General features: G+C 34.6%; 2 protein-coding genes across 2 annotated transcripts; one reads left to right on the top strand and one right to left on the bottom strand.

The window, feature by feature from the left end:
- Positions 1-2,647: 2,647 nt before the first annotated feature.
- On the top strand, positions 2,648-4,726 carry LOC116163601 (vanin-like protein 1). The gene is made up of 8 exons (XM_031477617.1): positions 2,648-2,783; positions 2,835-2,951; positions 2,997-3,140; positions 3,191-3,336; positions 3,384-3,595; positions 3,646-3,860; positions 3,905-4,113; positions 4,214-4,726. Exons 1-8 carry the CDS (start codon positions 2,724-2,726, stop codon positions 4,665-4,667), a joined length of 1,557 nt encoding a protein of 518 aa, XP_031333477.1. The 5' UTR covers positions 2,648-2,723; the 3' UTR covers positions 4,668-4,726.
- Positions 4,727-7,611: 2,885 nt separating this feature from the next.
- On the bottom strand, positions 7,612-16,701 carry LOC116164208 (vanin-like protein 1). The gene is made up of 8 exons (XM_031478352.1): positions 16,551-16,701; positions 13,921-14,040; positions 13,724-13,873; positions 9,624-9,772; positions 8,836-9,050; positions 8,569-8,783; positions 8,292-8,524; positions 7,612-8,237 (listed from the first exon to the last, which is right to left on the bottom strand). The coding sequence occupies exons 1-8, from the start codon at positions 16,608-16,610 to the stop codon at positions 7,793-7,795; spliced, it is 1,587 nt and encodes a 528-aa protein (XP_031334212.1). The 5' UTR covers positions 16,611-16,701; the 3' UTR covers positions 7,612-7,792.
- Between the last annotated feature and the right edge of the window lie 2,414 nt (positions 16,702-19,115).

Here is a 19,115-nt window from a genome sequence, read left to right as displayed (position 1 = left end):
TTTCTATACAGGAGAGGTCAGAATTTGTGCAAAATTGGGTGGCGCTCAACTAATCATTTCTAGTAACTACCAAAGATCAAAAACTTATGTTATATGCCCAAACGAACAAACCGCTGTGGAAGATTCTCATCTCGAGCCCTTCTTTTAAATAAAGAATCTGAGCTAGCTGGCCGTTTATGCGGCGGGGTTTGAGTTTTACAGCGCCGAACTAACCTCACGTTATACCGTGCTCAGATAAATTTTAAAATACCACTCTGTCAAACGTTCAAAAATGAAGATACTATACAGGCGTTAAAGTTCTAATTAGTTGTGGTCATACGTACTTAAACCTGATTTTTCGGACCTAATTACTTTTACCTTGTAATAAACCCTATTCATCTTCCAGAAATAATAGAAAGGATGTCATTACGATATTTCTCTTATTGTTTCTTTATGAAGTGCAATTTATGTTATCGGGGTCTTTTCAAATTTACCTTTAATTATAATATTATCTTAATTACTTATCCAAATTTAGTGCCATCTATGAAGTGCATTGTTCTATTGTCATTTATACATACTCGTTTTGTCTAATAGTTATTTGTTTCATTAGTACAAAAAATGTCAGTTTTCGGGACGAGGAAGATAGTTGCTGGACGACGCGTTAGCGGAGTCCAGCAACCTTCCGAGTCCCGAAAACGCATTTTTTGTACGAATAAAACATAAAATTTTTTCTCCAACCCCCTTTACTTCAAATTATATTTGAAATTAGATTCAGTCCAGTTTCACTACTAGTATAAGAACTTCTGTTTTCTTGTCCTCACGTGTCATGTCACTCTAGTTTTTAGGTTAACTTATAACCTATTCGTTCTTACTTCTTACTTCTCACCTCTCGCGACTTTGCAGGGAGCAAATCTTGAGGTAGCATGTTCTGCCGTTTCTAAAATCTCTGGCGGAGTGCAATCCATGTCCCTATCAGTTTCAGTCATTTCTATTGTATACACAATTAATATTGTTATATTTTGTATTGAAATAAAAAACTTACCATACAGTTTTTTAATTAAAATTAATTGCAATTAACTTTTTCAAATTTTGAATTCAAAATGACAGATAATAGTGCAATGGGTCTGAAGTAGATGGCGTTACGCGCGACGGCGGGTTGTATACGTATTAAAATTACGTTCATCGAATATGTAAATTACGTTACACATGGTTTAAATAAAAATAGCGAGCGTAAATCATTTTCAATACATGTACATACGTATAGGTAACATCATTATTTGCATTGAATATGCAAAAATATTTGATTTGTATGTATAGAAATATCTTACAACCTGCAATGTAAAACGATGTCAATGTGACATATCTCCGTGATTGTAATTTTTTAATTGGCCAACTTTCAAGGTCAATTTCTTTTTGGTACTAGGACCAAAAGTATCCACTTTTTGTACAGTTGCCATGGTGAAAGCGATTAATACGCAAAACGTCAATTTTAGGTACCGTACACTGTCACAAAATAGCGTCTTATTCAGGTGGTTGGAGAAAAAATAAATTTAATTCATTTCCTTTGTCACCCTTTTCAACTAAAGAAATAAAGAACAATTTTTTATGTGTCTTCATTAAGAAATCTTTATGTAAGGGAGCGTTAAAATTACTTCCTTTTTCTATTTTCTTATCACTTTGTTTGTGTATGGTATTATATGTTGATTCTGTTTTCATAATAAGAGCGTCTCAAAAGTAGCGAATATTACACATAATATTGTAGATATACTATAACTAGGTATAACTATTTGGTATTTAATTACTCCACAAAAGACGTTTCAGTTACCTATTCTTATTTTCTCAAAACGAAAGCGCAGTAGATAAAAATTATGTGTTCTTAAATTACGGCTTTAACTATATCAGACTCTTCATATAACTTCAAAAAAAACCAGCGTGATTATAGGTATCTAAGAAATGGAAATACTTAAGAATCGCGATGTGTTGAAAATGAAAGACCAAATAGCTATTATTTGAAACATTTTTCCATGAAGTAGATGTTTACCAAGATGTGCACTGTTACATACATTCTGTAAAGGCAATCGTGTAGTAGCCTCTTAAAAATATTTAATTGTAATAAACCAGAGGTTTACAGAATTATCCAGGTGCGAATTATCCGGGAGCGAAACGTCCAGGGTTTGAAATATCCTGAGAGCGAAATGTCCGGGTGCGAATTATCCGGGTGCGTTTTGGTATAACTCTAAAATATATCTTTATGAAGTGTTGAATCTAAACTACCTTTTGCCATTACTTTTCTGATTACTTCTTTAGAGGATGTTCTCTTGCATTCAATATCGTAAAATACCAATTTCTCTGACAAATTGCAAAGTTGAAAGGTAGCAGGTGAGAATACAGCAGTTCGCCACTCAAAAGTTAAAGGAAGCGGACCTGAGAATAGGAAACTGCGACTAAATTAGTTACGAGTTTCTATAGGGGTAATGAGGCACAGTGCAAATTCTTAGCTCTGAGCAACAGAAATGTAAATTTGGCCGCCATAAGACAATCCATTTTCTATAAGTAAAATACAATTACAGATGTTAGTCACCATTTCAGTTCCTAAAGTATGTTGGTTCAATTTTTTAATGGTTTCAATTACTATTAATTAGGATATTGCGGTTAATTGTACAAATGACTCACGACACGAACGTTGTAAATTTATTAGGAAGTTCTCGAGTAGGTTTCAGTTTTTGCAGTGTTCTATAACAAAAATGATTTCTCCAATGTTTGGTTTAGTATTTGCATTTGCATTTAGCAACACGCTAGCTAAAGTCAGTTAACTCACTACGCGTATATTTTTAAGGTAGCACGTATGATTGTAGGAAACCTACAAGGCGGCCGTGGTGGAATATCATCCAGTTAACAGTGACAATGCGTACGAAGATTTTTTCACCAACGTCAGAATGTATTTAAAGTACATCGAGGAAGCGGCTTTGCAGGTAAAATTAAACATTGTGTCTTTTGGTTTATTTACGCAACTTTAGGGGGTCGATATAATCGTGTTCCCTGAAGATGGATTAACTGGCTGGATGTTGGACGATAAATATATTCCCACATTTGCTACCGAAATTCCGGATTCTGATAGTGGAGTTTCCCCGTGTATCGATAGAAATGGTAGTTATTCCAATGTAAGTAAACGTTCTTCAATATCATGTCTTTAAGGCCTTCTCTATTTTAGTATTTAATCAATTTATCCTGTGCTTGCAAAAGGAATAAAATATATTCGGTGGTTAATATAATTGAAGTGGTCCATGGTAGTGATGGAGAAAAAATTTATCATAACACGAACATTGCTCTTAATCGTGCTGGAGTGGTTATTGCAAGGTATTTCGCTGTAATATAGTCTCCTTTTACATATTTATGCTTTAAAGGTACCGAAAGATAAATTTATACGATGAAGTATTTTATAAACCCGGTGAGCATGTACTCAGTACATTTACAACTGATTTCGGGGTGACATTTGGAATGTTCATATGTTTCGATGTGGTATTTAAAAGTCCTGGATTAGATATTTTGCAAAATACTGAGGTCACCGACATTGTGTATTCAACAGCGTGGTTTGCTCGACTGCCCTTTTACACAGGTGACTTTCGATTTGAGTATAAAGGATCTTGTAAAAATCATTTACTTTAGCAAATAGTGTACAACATGGTTACGCGAAACTCCACGGTCTCAACTTTTTAGCAGCGGGGTTAAATGACCCAAAAACTGGCACGGGTGGCAGTGGGATTTATCTTGCTGACGGTGGTATACTTACCGTTTACATTACCGGTAAAGAAGAATCAAAACTAATCATAGCTAACGTGCCCAAGATAAAATCCAGAGTTGATTTATCTAACACCTGTCAAGTACGTTGTACCTTTTGATGATTTTTCTATCTTACCTATTTCAGCATGCTGGTGCCGATTCAGTGAATTCACATTCCAGTGACGTGCATCTATTCTTCACAAACACTACCGATTTGAGTAACTACACAGTACAATCCCTGGATTTAAACGATTTAGAAGTTAGTGAAACTGTTTGTGCCAAAAATAGTGAATTTTGTTGCACTTTTAATGCAACCATGAAGAAGTACTCACCATTACCCAACTACTCATATAAGTAGGTATAGGTTAGTCACGTTAGGCAACATTATTAGATCCCATAATCTCAATCTAAAACCAAAGCAATAGTGAGTACTATTATATCCAGTGTTTTTTAGGTTAATTGCGTATAGTGGGGTCAGCGCGATATCGACTACAAAAACCATTGGGTTAAAACAATGCGCTCTAGTAGCATGCAGCGAAGATAACATTGCTTCTTGCGGGCAAAGGAATAAAGGATTTCCGAGCGGAATCTATTTTGAACATATATCAGTTTCCGGAACTTTTAACACCAACGACGCCGTATACATGCCATCAACCGTGACATATGATCTTCTTCCAACCAATCGATACGTGTACTGCAGGAAGGTTTCCGGTAACCAAGAAGAAGTAAGCATGTATACAACGCAAAAACTGGATTCCCTTTTGACTTTTGGCATATTTGGTAGAACATTTAAATATGATGATCATACTCCGGGAATAATTACTGATGCGGCAAGTCGTAGTGGTCACATATCGTATATGGCATGTTTGCTTATTTTATTTTGTTCCAATTGTTTGTGGATAATATAATTGTCGCTTTGTACATAGTCAACTGATGGCAAAAGTGCATAAGCGTTATATAATTTTTTTATGTACCATTTATCGCAATTGGAAAACCCGCCTACATTTTTTACAGAAAGATTGAAGAACTGCAATTGAGTCAATTACAATTACAATAACTTACTCTCGTTTGATAAGTAATAATCAAATTCACGTTATACAGGGTGTTATCTAAAATTGTATTGGAAACCATTGCAAATTCCTCAAACTGGTAGGTACAAAAATTGCCGGTGTTACTAGACTGGTCAAAAAGCATAAGTAAGTATACAAAGGTTTTCAGTTATCATCGACATATACCTAAAATGAATGGCTTGCAGAAAGAGAAACGACACATGCAGCACATTACAATTTCAAAATGATTAATTATCGATGAGCTTTTGTTTAAAAAAACCAAAAATTAAGTTACGAAAAGAATGAATTTATAGCTATTAAGATAACCAGGTGGTTTATAGGTACACGTACTGTAAAGATGATGCCTATTTTTAATCCGAATGACCGAAGGGAGCGAGGTTTTAATGAGCATCCCGTCTGCCCGTGTGCTTTCATCTCGAAACAATCCTGGGGGCCTTAAGCGACTGAAAATGGTTGAATTCCAGAGTTCTTAGAATGATGTTAAGTTTTCATGACGTTTTGAGTATATACCAGTGCTTTTGATGCATGACAGACCATAAGTTCCATCTTCGAAAACTTGTTCACCACATATTATATACTTGTGAGGGACATCGATTTTACTACCAAATCTTAGGGCAGTACAAATACGAAAACAATATTGTAATCAACGAGTAGAGTTTGCTGGAAGGGTATTGAGCCATGCATTTGCTTCTAGACAACGGAAGGCATTAAAGCGTGAATGACTTGAATCGGAGTTAGGATCTAGTCCTTCGACAATCTTAATGATATTGATTTAGTCCTAATTTAGTTGCGTTGAGGAAATTGACGGAGTTAACTCATTCCACAAATTCATACGATATCCAAGTAGAGTCTGAGTCTTGGAAGGTTTAATTTATATTAAACACAGAGCAACTTAGAGGAAAGGACGCGCAAAATCCAATAACGAGAGTTTTATTTTTTGACGTGGATTCTGGAATTTTAAGAACAACGTGTTGTAACGGATGTTACAGATTAACCCTCCTACTTCTTGTGGTTGATAAAATTGTGTGTGGTTCTTGTTGTATATTTATATTAATATGCCTCGGCTGCTCGTCGGTTAATAATCCTCTTCTCGCCTCAAGAATAAGAAGTAAAGGATAAATAATAAATCAATATTGTGCCGGATCTCATATAGCACTGAGTGCAACTCATCGATAAAAAATGGTACAGGTAGAAGGAAAACATCGGTGTCTCTTGCTGAAACTACAATTGTCTGGAAGTTAACGAGTTATCTATTCTTCTCAAGAATATCTGACGGAATTTTAATTCCAGTCATCATAGAACTTTACCAGTTCTGATTTTTGACCAGTTCGCAGTGATCCATCATGTGAAGAATCTCGTGCTTTAAAATAGAGGGTGGGTCAACTGCTATTCCTAATAGGCCATTATCACTCTTTGAAGCATGCTTATATCGTCCTTCCTTTTTTTACGTTCAGTAACAACCTCTTTGTTTTGTACAAGACTTTAAATGTTAAAGGTCGATTTAGTTTCACCTTTTCATGCAAACTAATAGACTTTTTGTCACCAAGGCGTTGTTCCACAAATTCACAAACATGTTTTCTTCCCTCTTTTTCACCAGTGAGTAAACTGTCTTGAATAACTTTAGATGCAGTATCTTTTGAAACAATGTAACGAAGAACATTTGAATGTTTGGGGTCAAACACTTCAAAATCAAGCAACACTTTTAAGATATCTTCCTCACCGCTTCGATCTTTGGTTTTCCGTGCCAAACATTACTTTTGTTTTATTGCAAATTTCACCCAACCAAGGGCCCAACCGTTCCACTGGAAGCTTTGGCATCTGCAAGAATCCCCTCTTGGGCATGGTCGGGATCAATACCGTTAAAAACGCCTGTAGATCGCTTTACTGCAAACTACCCTTTTTTAAATGTATCAAAAATTTGTGGAGAAAGTTACTTCATTTCGCCAAGGTAACTGTCATTGATTTTAGATAACTATAACGGTCGTATCTTGCAATCATTTTGGGAACCGTTTTGTTTTATTTTTTTCGCAAATTGTCACTAATAACAATGATTGGTAGACAAACTCATTTTAATCCATTTGTACCAACCCCATATAAGAAAATGCAAGTTTTCTTTGCAATTAAAGAACACAAGTTTCGACTGCCATTTTGATCACCATCTTGGTTTTTTGACTACACATTTTTTATAAGATAGTAATAAATACTAAATAGTATGTACTAGATAAAAATTATGATAATATCTTTGTTTGCAACAAGAAAAAAATGTTATGACGTGTTTTAGTTGCCATTTTGGCCGCCATCTTGGTTTGGGACTTTAACAGCCGGATTTCGAGGCGTATTCAGCAGGGTCCAATTATCCTAAAAACACTCAAGATTTGCCGTTAGAACTTAAGATCTCAAAATTCTCGTATGAACTACCATGAAAGGTAAAATAAATTGTAATTTGATTCTATATTCAACGTGCCAAACAAAACTCTTTATTAATACAGCCTGCATTACAACAATTTTTCTCAGGTAAGTATGACAAAACAAGTGGGTAGTAGCTGTGACCGAACAAACATGTTTTCCAAATAAATCGTTTAGAATTTTCATGGCTTCTTTGATTAATTTCTCAGGGGTTGCGAAAAAAAGCTCATCTCTCCCACACATAACGTTATGTAACTTATTATATTTTCGTATCCTTTCTACTAACCAATTTTTTTGACATAGGTACCTACAACTTTACTAAAGTTTTTTGTAAACCTACACACTACGTAATCCGCAAAATAAAAACTTCTGGACGTGTCAAACGAGAAATAAATTTATTTTCAAACTAATTTCAACTCTACGAACTTAAGAATCGGGCTGGCATAACAATGTGGCAAGTTGTATAAAGTCGTTCTATTCCTATAAGAGGTAGGTAAATATCCTGAGTTGCGTGACACGTGGCGGGTGTATGTAATGGGGTATATACTATAATCTCACTATAATCTCAAATAAGTATATATAACTGTCATTATAAAGACTAAACCATTGATACGGCTAATGTTAGAATTATTTATAGTACCAGGGAATGTGTTATCATTAATATATACCCTTCCGAGTATACCAAATGTTAACAAAGAATCGTGTCGTTTTGTGGTGATTAAACTAACTTCTATTTCGTGACGGGCAATCTGCTCTGTACAATACAAGTAATCGGTGGCAGGAGTTAAATCAAACTTCAAAGTTGAAGGCTGGTAGTGAGCGTGGTCTGGATTAAACTGCCCTTTAATCGATATACTTTCAAAACTTACACCCGAAGGTGAGAGCAAGTTTCTTCCACCACAAGATTGGTTACTTTCATCCAAGCAGGCGACGAGCCCACAAATGCGTTCCCCTACCGTCTTTGATGTACCATACTTTGTCACACCAGAAAAGGCAACTAATCTGAAAATAATTCCGTTATGAAACTTGGAACCTTCGTCTCCTGTACAGACGTACTTGTAAATGTAGTTTTGGAAGACAGTCGTGTGCTTACTGACAACCATATGAAAGTTGCAGCAGAATTTACTTTCCCCGCTACATATTGTTTCAGATATCGTCTTATTGAGTAGATTTATTGATTTAAATGTATAATTCGATAAATCTACTGGAGTTGTCCGAAAAAGGCTGATGTCAGGTAATTGTCTTTCAATTCCCAAGTGAACACCTTGCGTGGTCGTAGCACTTGACCCCTAATAAAAACGTTATATACGCCTTTACAAAAAATTATACTTACCTGACAGGACGTATAATGTTCAGTTCTCTCTCCACTTTTAGGAACGTTTTGAATAATAATTTTAGACTTTCTTTCCCCAGACAAGTACGTTTCGGCCACCTTTCCATTAGCTAAGTAAATTCCGCTTCCGCCATATCCCTCAGACGGATCGTTACGGCTCGAAGCCAGTAAATTAACTTTGCTCGATTTAGCGTATCCGTGCTGGAGAGAGTTTGCTAAAATGATAAGCACATTATTTGACCATTAAAATATGTACTAAATGATTACACTGCCAAAAGGGCAACTCTGATTTCCAAGAAGAGGAGTAAACTATATCCGTTACAGCTGGATTGCCTAATACATGTTGACTTGGATGTCGATATAAAATGTCTCCGGAAATGAACATTCCGAACGTAACACCGAAATCCGTTGCAAAAATAGCGGTCTGTTCCTCATCCCCTGCGACGAAGTATGGTTCGTTAAATAAATTGATTTTGCGATACCTGCAATATTAAAATGTCAAAGGCAACATCATGTAAATATCTAATCTTTGTTACGTTGATGTATAAAAGCTACACGAAATAAAACAACCCCAAAGCCAGAGGATAGACGGGCTGCTCCACGATATTAAAATAACTACTACGACGTACAACTAATGCAGTTTCCCAACTTAAGAGTTTATGTTAAAGTTGTGCATGTCTAACCGATGTAAATAAGCTTTGCTTATGTGCTTTTCGCTCAGTACCTACTACCTACATATATTAGAAAACGAAGAGCCAGTAGATCTGTCCCCTAAATCTCAGTTCGTGTATTTTGGGAATGATTGCTTTGAATTGAACTCTAAGTAGGATGACCTCAAAGACCATAGTCAGTCAACCAAATTGGAAGGTAAAGGCGGTAGGAAACCATCTCTGATCTTATGCGATTCTTGGCCTAGAGCTTCATTAGGATTATAAAGGATACAATTTTTAAGTATGCAAATTGTTTGAGGCGTTCATTCATTTAAATATCAGTAACGAGTCAATTAGATACACAACTACATCTGCAATATTACGTAACACTTCTTATACTCTTACCTGGCGATTATCGCTCCATTTTTGTCGAATACAATATTAGTGTTGTGATAGAACTTATTCTTGCTGTGATTGTCCAACCTGGATTCGATTAAATTGATAACAGTGTAGATTCTCTGCCTTGATATAATGCATGAGAGATCAACCAGAAACTGAAAAACAGATTAACATTACAAGGATTAATAAAAACGTAATTTTAATATTTAAAATAAATTACCAGATACGAAGACTAAAAATTTTGACAACCAATTTATTATTGGATCTTCCAACTGCTTGCTACTATATAAATACTGAAAGTCCTAGCCCTACAAATCGAAAAATGCGATTATGGGGCTTTTGATGATGATTAAAGCAAGCCGCTTTGCACAATTATATATTGGACCAAAACAGGAGGGCCATCCGGCCCCTCTCTCAGGGGAGGGCAAGTCACTCCCCAAGGTGCATTTTTAGTTTTGATATTTTACAGGAAAACTATCTCTATCTATTTGTTCTATGGCCACTCTAACCACATTAATACACATTAATACTGCTGTGTGCAATGGCCAAAATGGACCATACACAAAACACTTTAACTTAGCCAGCTCGCATTAACAATTTCCTCAGGACACATCTGAATTCCACACAATGAAAAATTCCAATCCCGGCTTCAAATTGCAAATTTTTTGGCAAAAACGGCTACGATCAAAATCCATAAATTGCAAGAAGAATGACTTCAGTAAGTTTTGAAAACACCTGAAACAAACTTCTGAGTACGGATCAACTAACTGATCATAATTAAGCATGAAACATCTATCTGGAACGTTAAAGGATTCGAATAAACATACCATTTACCTGAATTAACACAGACAAAATTTATTCTAATCAAAGAAATCAAATTAATCACAAAATTCTACCAATCAAAATGGACTGTAACAAACTCCGTTTACACACTTCGCATAAGCAATCGGTAACAATCAGGCTAACAATTAAACAAATTAATGAAACCTTAACCTACGTACCTACGACAGAAAACTAACGCACTCACAACCTTGCCGCATTACACTTTTTTTCTTTATCTTCTCTCTTCTTCGGGACAACAAAGACCGTAATCTTTCTGCATTGAAATAAACTGACTGAACAAAGCACGACAGATGAAACGATGAATGTTCGAAATAATGAAAAATTCAATGAGACTGCTTCACCCAAATTTCACTTCTTCTCAAACTTTCACCATAAACTAGACTGATTTCTTAACAAAAATGTTCTAAACTTCACTTGCAAAGACCGCGTGTCTTCTAACACCAACTATTTAAAGTTACTGTCCTACTTTTGAAAATTGGAAAATCTTCCTCTAATTGCTGGACACGTAGCAACACAAGAGTCATATCACGCATCCGTGTTTTTGTCCCGCTTTATCGCCACGTATACAAATTTTTACGCTGAATTCTCTTGTCTCAGAAACACGTTTTTTTAAGAAAAACACTCAGTTTTTGCTTTATTTGTAATAAATTAAATCATCCTTTTAAAAAAAGTAATAAAAATGCCCATACATTAAATCATTAAAACAAAACGGTCACTTAAAGTTATACGATTTAACGAAGCACAAAATTGATAACAAAATAAACAATAAATGCACTACCTATCTCTTTTGTTTGTTTGTTGTTTGTTTGTTTTGTTAGCTGTTACAGATAAGGCAGAAAGCGCCCTTCTGAGCTCCAAAGGCCGTTACGATCAGTGTTTCAAGCGTAATATTTTATTTTCGACGACTCCTTGATATAACGTTTGATTACATACCGATTTCCATACAATCGAATTGTAATTACTACATTTGTTTCAATAGTCATTTAACAATTAAAGCTCCGTTGTTTCCGCGGAAGTCTGCTACAATTCTTGTTTATGTTCTACCATGTCAATTATTTTATTTTTTTAACTTATAAAATTCCTTAGTCTGCCTTGTTGTCCCTTTCGGTAAATATTCTCTTTTCCCTTTTGAAATTTTCTAACGAGTAAGTGGCAGCAAATCCGGTCTACTATTACTACATTTAATTTTTGCTTCATTTTTGCTACTGTACAAGATTCCGTTGTTCACCCAGACCCACCTCTACTTTACCTGTTGTTACGTTTGCTCAAAGTGAACGTAACAGACCTATCAATTTATTTCAAGTTGTGAATTCTAGATTACTGTTGAGATGGGTTTGTCAGTCCGCCTGTCTGTCCGTCTCTTCGTTGTCTAACTCGATAGCCAAAATAAACGGCCATGTTAAAATGGATTTCTAAAACGCCCTACAGACGGTACGATTTGTCGTACAACTTATCGTACGACTTTGTAAAATGCTAAAAACAAAAAAATGCAGCTTTAAGACTTACCCCATATCCTGATAGGGGAGTGTCGCCTGTCTAATTTTTTTAATCCTCAATCCACAATAGTTTCTTTTTGGATTAACATCTTTTTGAGTAAAATATTTATTGTTTTGGTGAAATCATAATCCCCAAAGGCGTTTTTTGGTCAAATGCAAAAATTAATCAAGTTTCTTGTTAGTGTTTAGAGTGGTAATAGAACAATAGTTAATGCACAGTGAGTAATTCGGAAAATTCCTATCTAACAATTGAGGAACAATTAAAGCTTACTTTTGATAAAAAATTTGCAAATGCAATTCACTCGTGAGCGTGATAGTTTGTCCTCAAATCCGAGACTTTTTCTTTAGAATAGAATAGAATAGAAAAAGATGAAAATTGGACCGCAAAAATATACTCAGGAATCGTAATATTTTTCGTGGGGGTGCCAGCTTCAAGTCACTTACTTGTACAAAAGCGCCGTTTATGTTTATCTACGAATTTTATGTTCGTATTTAAAGGGCGGGACATTAACAGTAATCCGCACATATTATTTTAAACTATTAGTAATTAGTTATGGAATGTACTGGTTAAAATGTAAAAGAATAAGTCTTTTCCCCGTCGATTTCAGACAATTCATTTTTTCGACCTAATTTATAGGCAAGACTATTTCCTTTGCTTTTTAACAAAACTCACCACTCAAAAACCACTCCAAAATTGGTGGAAAAAACACTTTTTCTCACAAATTTTGGAGCGTAAAATCCAAAACGAATCGTATTTGTTCGATTAGACCTCACCATCAAAAGTTATGGGCGAAAAAAATTCAAAGGGCTTGAACTTTTGAACTGGTAGCCCAATCTTCAAACTATAAGCAATTACGGAATGTGCGGGTTAAAATGTATAAGAATTATTTACTTATTTTTTAGTTATGAACCGAATTACACGAAATTCAAACTGGGCATAGCTTTAGTCATATAAATACGCGATGCCAAAAGTTCATCCTACTCGATTCAGCATTCACAGTGCCTTTTTAGCGCATTTTTGCAAATTTAGTTATAGACACGAATTGCGGGCGAACGAAACGTCAAAAGTGGGTACCGGCAAAGGGAATATTTTAGTCCCTGACGGCACCTTATTGATGGTGGGGTCAAAACCGCTTATAGAATATTGGTCATACAAATACGCGCTGAAGTCCCTTCGATCTCACACGGTGATTTTTTGACTTCTCCGCCGTTTATGAACCGAATTGCATAAAATTCAAACTGGGAATCGCCAGTACCTATCATATCAAATTTAATATCGGCAATTTGGCACTTTTGATTATGTATCGTTAGGGCTTAACGGGTTAAGTGGAAGAGCACAAAGGGCTGCATGCCTCTTAGTGAACTTCGCCTTTTGGACGCCAAGTTGAATGTATAATATTGGTATTGTTTATATATTTGTCATAGTGTGTCCAAATAAAGTCATTATTATTATTATTATTATTAACTTGTGCTTGTTCTAGTGTTAGTATATTCAAATTATGTCTTTATCCAAGAACAAGGCCCACCAGGGTGCGGACGTCCACTAACAACTCGACGATAACCAAGATGCCGCGGGGGCGGCGGCATCCATTGACTCTTATGTAACCTTCGGCTCTCAAGTTTTCTACTAAAAAATGTCTGTAATGAGAGCAGTCGGCTTTCAGAAGTATAAAACAAGTAACTAAATCCCAGGCTAAATCCTAACGCTTTTCCCGTTTTACCCGTTTACGTCAAATTTCAGTACGTGCATAACTCTACATGTTTTACCTGGGCATATCTTTCATTATCTAAATTATTGGAGCAGAGAACAACATTTTGATCCGGATCTGGTATTTCAGTGCTGATGTCCTGCAGCTCCCTCCAATTCGTGATACTACCAGTTAAACCCATTTCTGGAAATACCAAAATTTGGACATCCTAAATTGTGAATGTTAAAAGAGTATATACATATTTAATTTATTTACCTGAAAAGCAGCCTGCTGAATGTATCTTATGTATTCATGCATGTTCTCCATAAAATTTTGTTTCTTTGTTAGGTGATCATCCTTTGGCGTATATTCCATGACTGCTGCTTTGTAGGTTAACTGAAATGTCAGCTTCCATTGATATATTGTAAGGGGTAGGTTGCAACTTAAAATTTCGTTATGAGGTTCGTGGGTGAGAGCATAATTGAAGGTAAAATAGACTTCGTATCAAATGCAATTTGAACTGCTAAAGACAAAAACTTAAAATACCCCACTTTTATACTCCGACATGTATCTGAACGAGGCGAGGCGGCGTAGCCGCCGGAGCCGAGCGTATGCCTTATCGAAATCAAAAATCCCTTTCGGTTCGGCCGATCAAGTGTAGGTTAATTGGTTCAATTTACCTTTAAAATTTTGTAAATAATTCAGCTCTATTTTAGTTTTATCGTTGTTGAGACGAATTCCACCAATATCTTTTTGATGTGCCATCTTCAGCAGTGAGATCACCTTTAATTCATCCCTCATAGTAACTTTAATGGGTCTATGACGTATGGTATTATGATTAGGACTAGGTTTGGGGATTTTTCCAATTCGGACAATATTCACTAGATCATCACTCTCAATATGACCATCCGCTATTTTCATAAATTTATTTTTATCATCAGAATTTTGAGATGATGTCAGTTCAGGAATATTAAACACTATAATTTTTCTTGCATTTGATATGGTCTTCAATCTCTGAGTGCATGGTAAACATCCGTTTTTCGTCTGTTGAAGCTTGCGACTGTTTTAAAAGGTTTAGTTCAATAACTTGTTGGATTTCTGTAGTTCTTTATTTGCTTCTTCAAGTTTAAAAATTGTTGTATCTAAATCGTTACGCAAGTTAGCAAAAAAGTTATTCAGAATCTTTTTGAAGGATTTTTTAGTTATGGGCACATCTTCTGCGTCAGAGGAATCCTCGTCATCCGACAAAAGGCATTACCACCTAAATAACAATAATGGTAATGCAAAAGGTCCATTGCACCCGAATTATGAGTACTTTCTATTTTTTAGATGAGCTAAGATATTCACTATCATTAGCTAGTGCTTTAGTTAATTTATCTGTATGTTTGGGACGGATAATAACGTTGCCCTCTAGCTCTTTGTGTACTTTACGGATTATGCAACTATTACGAAATATCCTCGCTACACGTCTTAGATTTATCTATGACATTTTTCGCGCAAAAAGCGCAAGCACTCATTTCCTTTCATTAGTTGATCAGTGAAGATGGTAACAGAGATTTTTGTTTAAATAACGCAAAGAAAAAAATGATGGATGCTTGAAGATGTCGAGGATCATTCGGTATTCAGTGGTATCACACTTTTCATGAACAAGAAGAGATCATCGAAAACGCTGTGATACTACGCATAATTTTATCCTGCGTAAATGGATGGTTCGAGAATTTATGTCGCTATTAGAAACAATGCGAAATTATTGCTTCTATTTAAATTTATAGCGCATTGTAAAATTAAAAAGTAGCAGGTAATTTTTGTGTTGCGCTTGTGGAGAAATTTATTATATTCAAAAATTTGTTTTCGGTCGCATTTTATTTAGGTAGTATTGGGGAAAGAAGGGGTTTAATTTTAGATTTAAGGTGTTTGTAATTGCTTTTAAATTTTGTGACGTGTGTTTACGAACCCACTAAATTTAGAGTCTTGTGTAATCGGTGACTTAAAAATTGTTTGTGAAAATCAATGCATTTAAATTTTATTTGTAAATATAGTTTTTGTGACCTTTTTCTTTGACGAATTGTGAACTGACGATTAGGCGTTAGCTCTGAAATTCTACGGAACATTTCAGTATTTTGTATTTTTGTTTCCTACTGGGCGATCAGGTGGTTCACATAGCAATTTGTTAGGTGGCAGCACTGTGTATATAATTATTAATGTACTAGCATGCAAGTCCGTCTACCGAGGCGGGTAGAATTATACGTAAATTAAATAGCTAGTACCCTACGACGGTGAAGGTAACAAATTTAAGGGATTTGGCTGAATTGTAAGATATCGATGGACTGAAAAATCTCAATAAATATATCAGACAATAATTTTATTCAGCTTTCTGAAAGCAACATTTTTATGACTTGTGAGTTTCGAGTAGGTAAATCACGTTAACTTTCTTATGTCTTATGGACTCCATCTTTTTATACGTCACTTGATAGAGAAAAAAGTTACAGAATTGGCGATATTTCGTTTGCAAATTAATCTTGAAATTTATACAATGATTTTATAGGATTACTTAGCTTACTTTTCCAAAAAGTGCAGCTTCCTCCTTCTAATCTAAATATACGACTGATAGATAATCCCATAAGACTAGATAAATGCATGGTAAGCGTATACGGATGTTGCATATGACCTTGCAGGGTGTAGGGAAACCGGAAACTAGTAATTTTCCAGAAATTCCGAAAATCCTAAACCTTTTATTAAAATTTTATAAATTCGCCTGGATCAACAGTTACAGTAATGTGCAATGCAATTATACCGCATTCGCTGCTACGCTCCCTCTAACCCAGAAAAAAAATGGGCTATAAACGTGCAAATAAAATGTTAAAAACGAATGCAGCGTATAGCTAAATATAATATTTTTTACGTACCTCTTCGGCTAACGCATTCACAAATAACACCTGCACAGTAAACAAATAATAATAATACATCGTTAATTTCGGCGCATAAGGTAAGCGACTGTTTCGGTGGTTATTTCCTGCTAAATGTGTAAATGTACCTATATCAATTTTAATTGCCTTTATGTGGACATTAATACAGTTTCATGTAAAACTAGAACATGGACAAACTAATATACGACTAGAAGTGACTCATATTTTTAATTATATAAAAATGAAAATGTTCTAAAGTATTACAATTTGATACTATTCTTAGTGCTAGCGACACTTGTAAATTAATAAATAAATTATATTTAATTATTTCTACTACCTAACCAGTACATTTGACGTGTAATGCGCTTATATATTTCATATTTGAAATGATAGTAGACCTATATAATATACTCGTATACTAAACATAGCCGTAAATTATTTAATGAAATTAGCCACGTAGGTTTCAACATTATGTATTTGAGCAAAGAGAGCAACTGGAATTCACTCCAATATTGTAATTTCGCAACAGTTTACACGCCATTTTTAAGTCAGAATGAATTGTACCATTCAATCTCTGATGAATAAGCGTCATGTTCCGTGCAGGATAATGCGTACTTCTTGAAACTCTGCCATGCACAAGCGGATTGAATAGGTCCGAGCTCCAGTCTATTTTCATTATGGAAGTAGGACTGCAGAAACAGTTTATTGTCTTCTGTAACAAAAGACATGTCGCAGTGACTCTAAAACGATTAGTGTACGCATTTCTGATCCAAAATACGATTTCGCTACCCTGTAATTACTCATTGCAAATTGATAGGTAGGCTTTCAAAGGAGTGTTCTGTGAAAAGCGGAAATAATTTATGAAAATTGCTGAACGTTTAATAAAACTGATTAGGTAATTGAATATAGCTACTGTAACGTAAGTTTAATTACGTGCTTTATTTATTACAATTAATTAAGCATAAAGTTATAGAGTCTCAAAACTACGAAGCCGTACACGGGCCACATATACACTTGGTGTTCTTCTTCTACAAAAAAGTGAAAATTTCGCCAAAAAAGTGAACATTTCTACAAAAAAGTGGAAATTTCTACAAAAAAGTGGAAATTCCCATAAAAAAGTGGAAATTTGGACAAAAATATTTGATGGCCTTTAAAATGATGGGTCACTCGATGGGGCGGCGGGGGAAGGTCAAATTTCTGCTTTGTTGTCGCCGCTTTCACTTTTTTTTCGAAATTTTCACTTTTTTGTCGAAATTTCCACTTTTTTGTTGAAATTTCTACTTTTTTGTGGGAATTTCCACTTTTTTGTAGAAATTTTCACTTTTTTGCGAAAATTTCCACTTTTTTGTCGAAGTTTCCACTTTTTTTGTCGAAATTTCCACTTATTTTTGGAATAAGAACACCAAGTGTGTGTATGGCCCGTGTACGGCTTCGTAAATTTCTGCTTTGTTGTCGCCGCTTTCACTTTTTTTCGAAATTTTCACTTTTTTGTCGAAATTTCCACTTTTTTGTGGGAATTTCCACCTTTTTGTAGAAATTTTCACTTTTTTGTGAAAATTTCCACTTTTTTGTCGAAGTTTCCACTTTTTTGTCGAAATTTCCACTTATTTTTGGAATAAGCACACCAAGTGTGTGTATGGCCCGTGTACGGCTTCGTAGTTATAGACGTAACTCTATTCAATGAATGTTCAAAGTACTGAGATTTTTTTACTTTTATAATATTTTATAATTTTGTCAACATTTTTACTTTTTATTGAAAATTTCTAGTTTTTTGTGGAAATTTCCACCTTTTAGTAAAAATTCTCACATTATTAAAGAAATTTCTACTTTTTATTGGAAATTTCTAGTTTTTTGTGGAAATTTTCACTTTTTTTGTGGAAATTTCCACTTTTTAGTAAAAATTCTCACATTATTAAAGAAATTTCTACTTTTTATTGGAAATTTCTAGTTTTTTGTGGAAATTTCCACTTTTTTGGGGAAATTTCTACTTTTTATTGGAAATTTCTAGTTTTTTTGTGGAAATTTTCATTATTTAGTCGAAATTTCTACTTTTTTGTCGAAGTTTTCAAAATGTCTTACTTTTAATGGAAATTTTTACATTTTACTCGAAGTTATTATATAAAATGTGTGTGTGGCCCCAGGACGGCTTCGTAAAAAAGTATTTGAATACTAAATAGTAAATACTTTACACAAATCAAAGGTATTTGAATACTAAATACTTTTACCTCCAGCACAAGCGAATACTAGATACAGATACATTGAAAAGTATTCAAATACTTTAAAAAATAAGTATTCAAATACTTTAGAATGTATTCGAATACTTTCAAAAGTATTTCATTAACTTACTTTGAAAAGTATTCGAATACAGTAAAAGGTATTCAAATACTTGTCACTCAAATACTTACATTAAAAATTTAAAATTGTATACTAGATAAAAGTCTTAATACTATACTTAAAAAATCAAGTTATAGTTTGTATGGGGTTAGCTTTTTTTTATATTTCTATTGTTATATACAAAATTTAAGGGGAGTAATTATTATTATATTATTATATAGGAGGTACCTA

This window comes from Photinus pyralis, unplaced genomic scaffold (genome assembly GCF_008802855.1).
Source record: "Photinus pyralis isolate 1611_PpyrPB1 unplaced genomic scaffold, Ppyr1.3 Ppyr1.4_LG2, whole genome shotgun sequence".
NCBI lineage: Eukaryota > Metazoa > Arthropoda > Insecta > Coleoptera > Lampyridae > Photinus > Photinus pyralis.
This window is presented reverse-complemented; position numbering and strand designations above follow the sequence as displayed.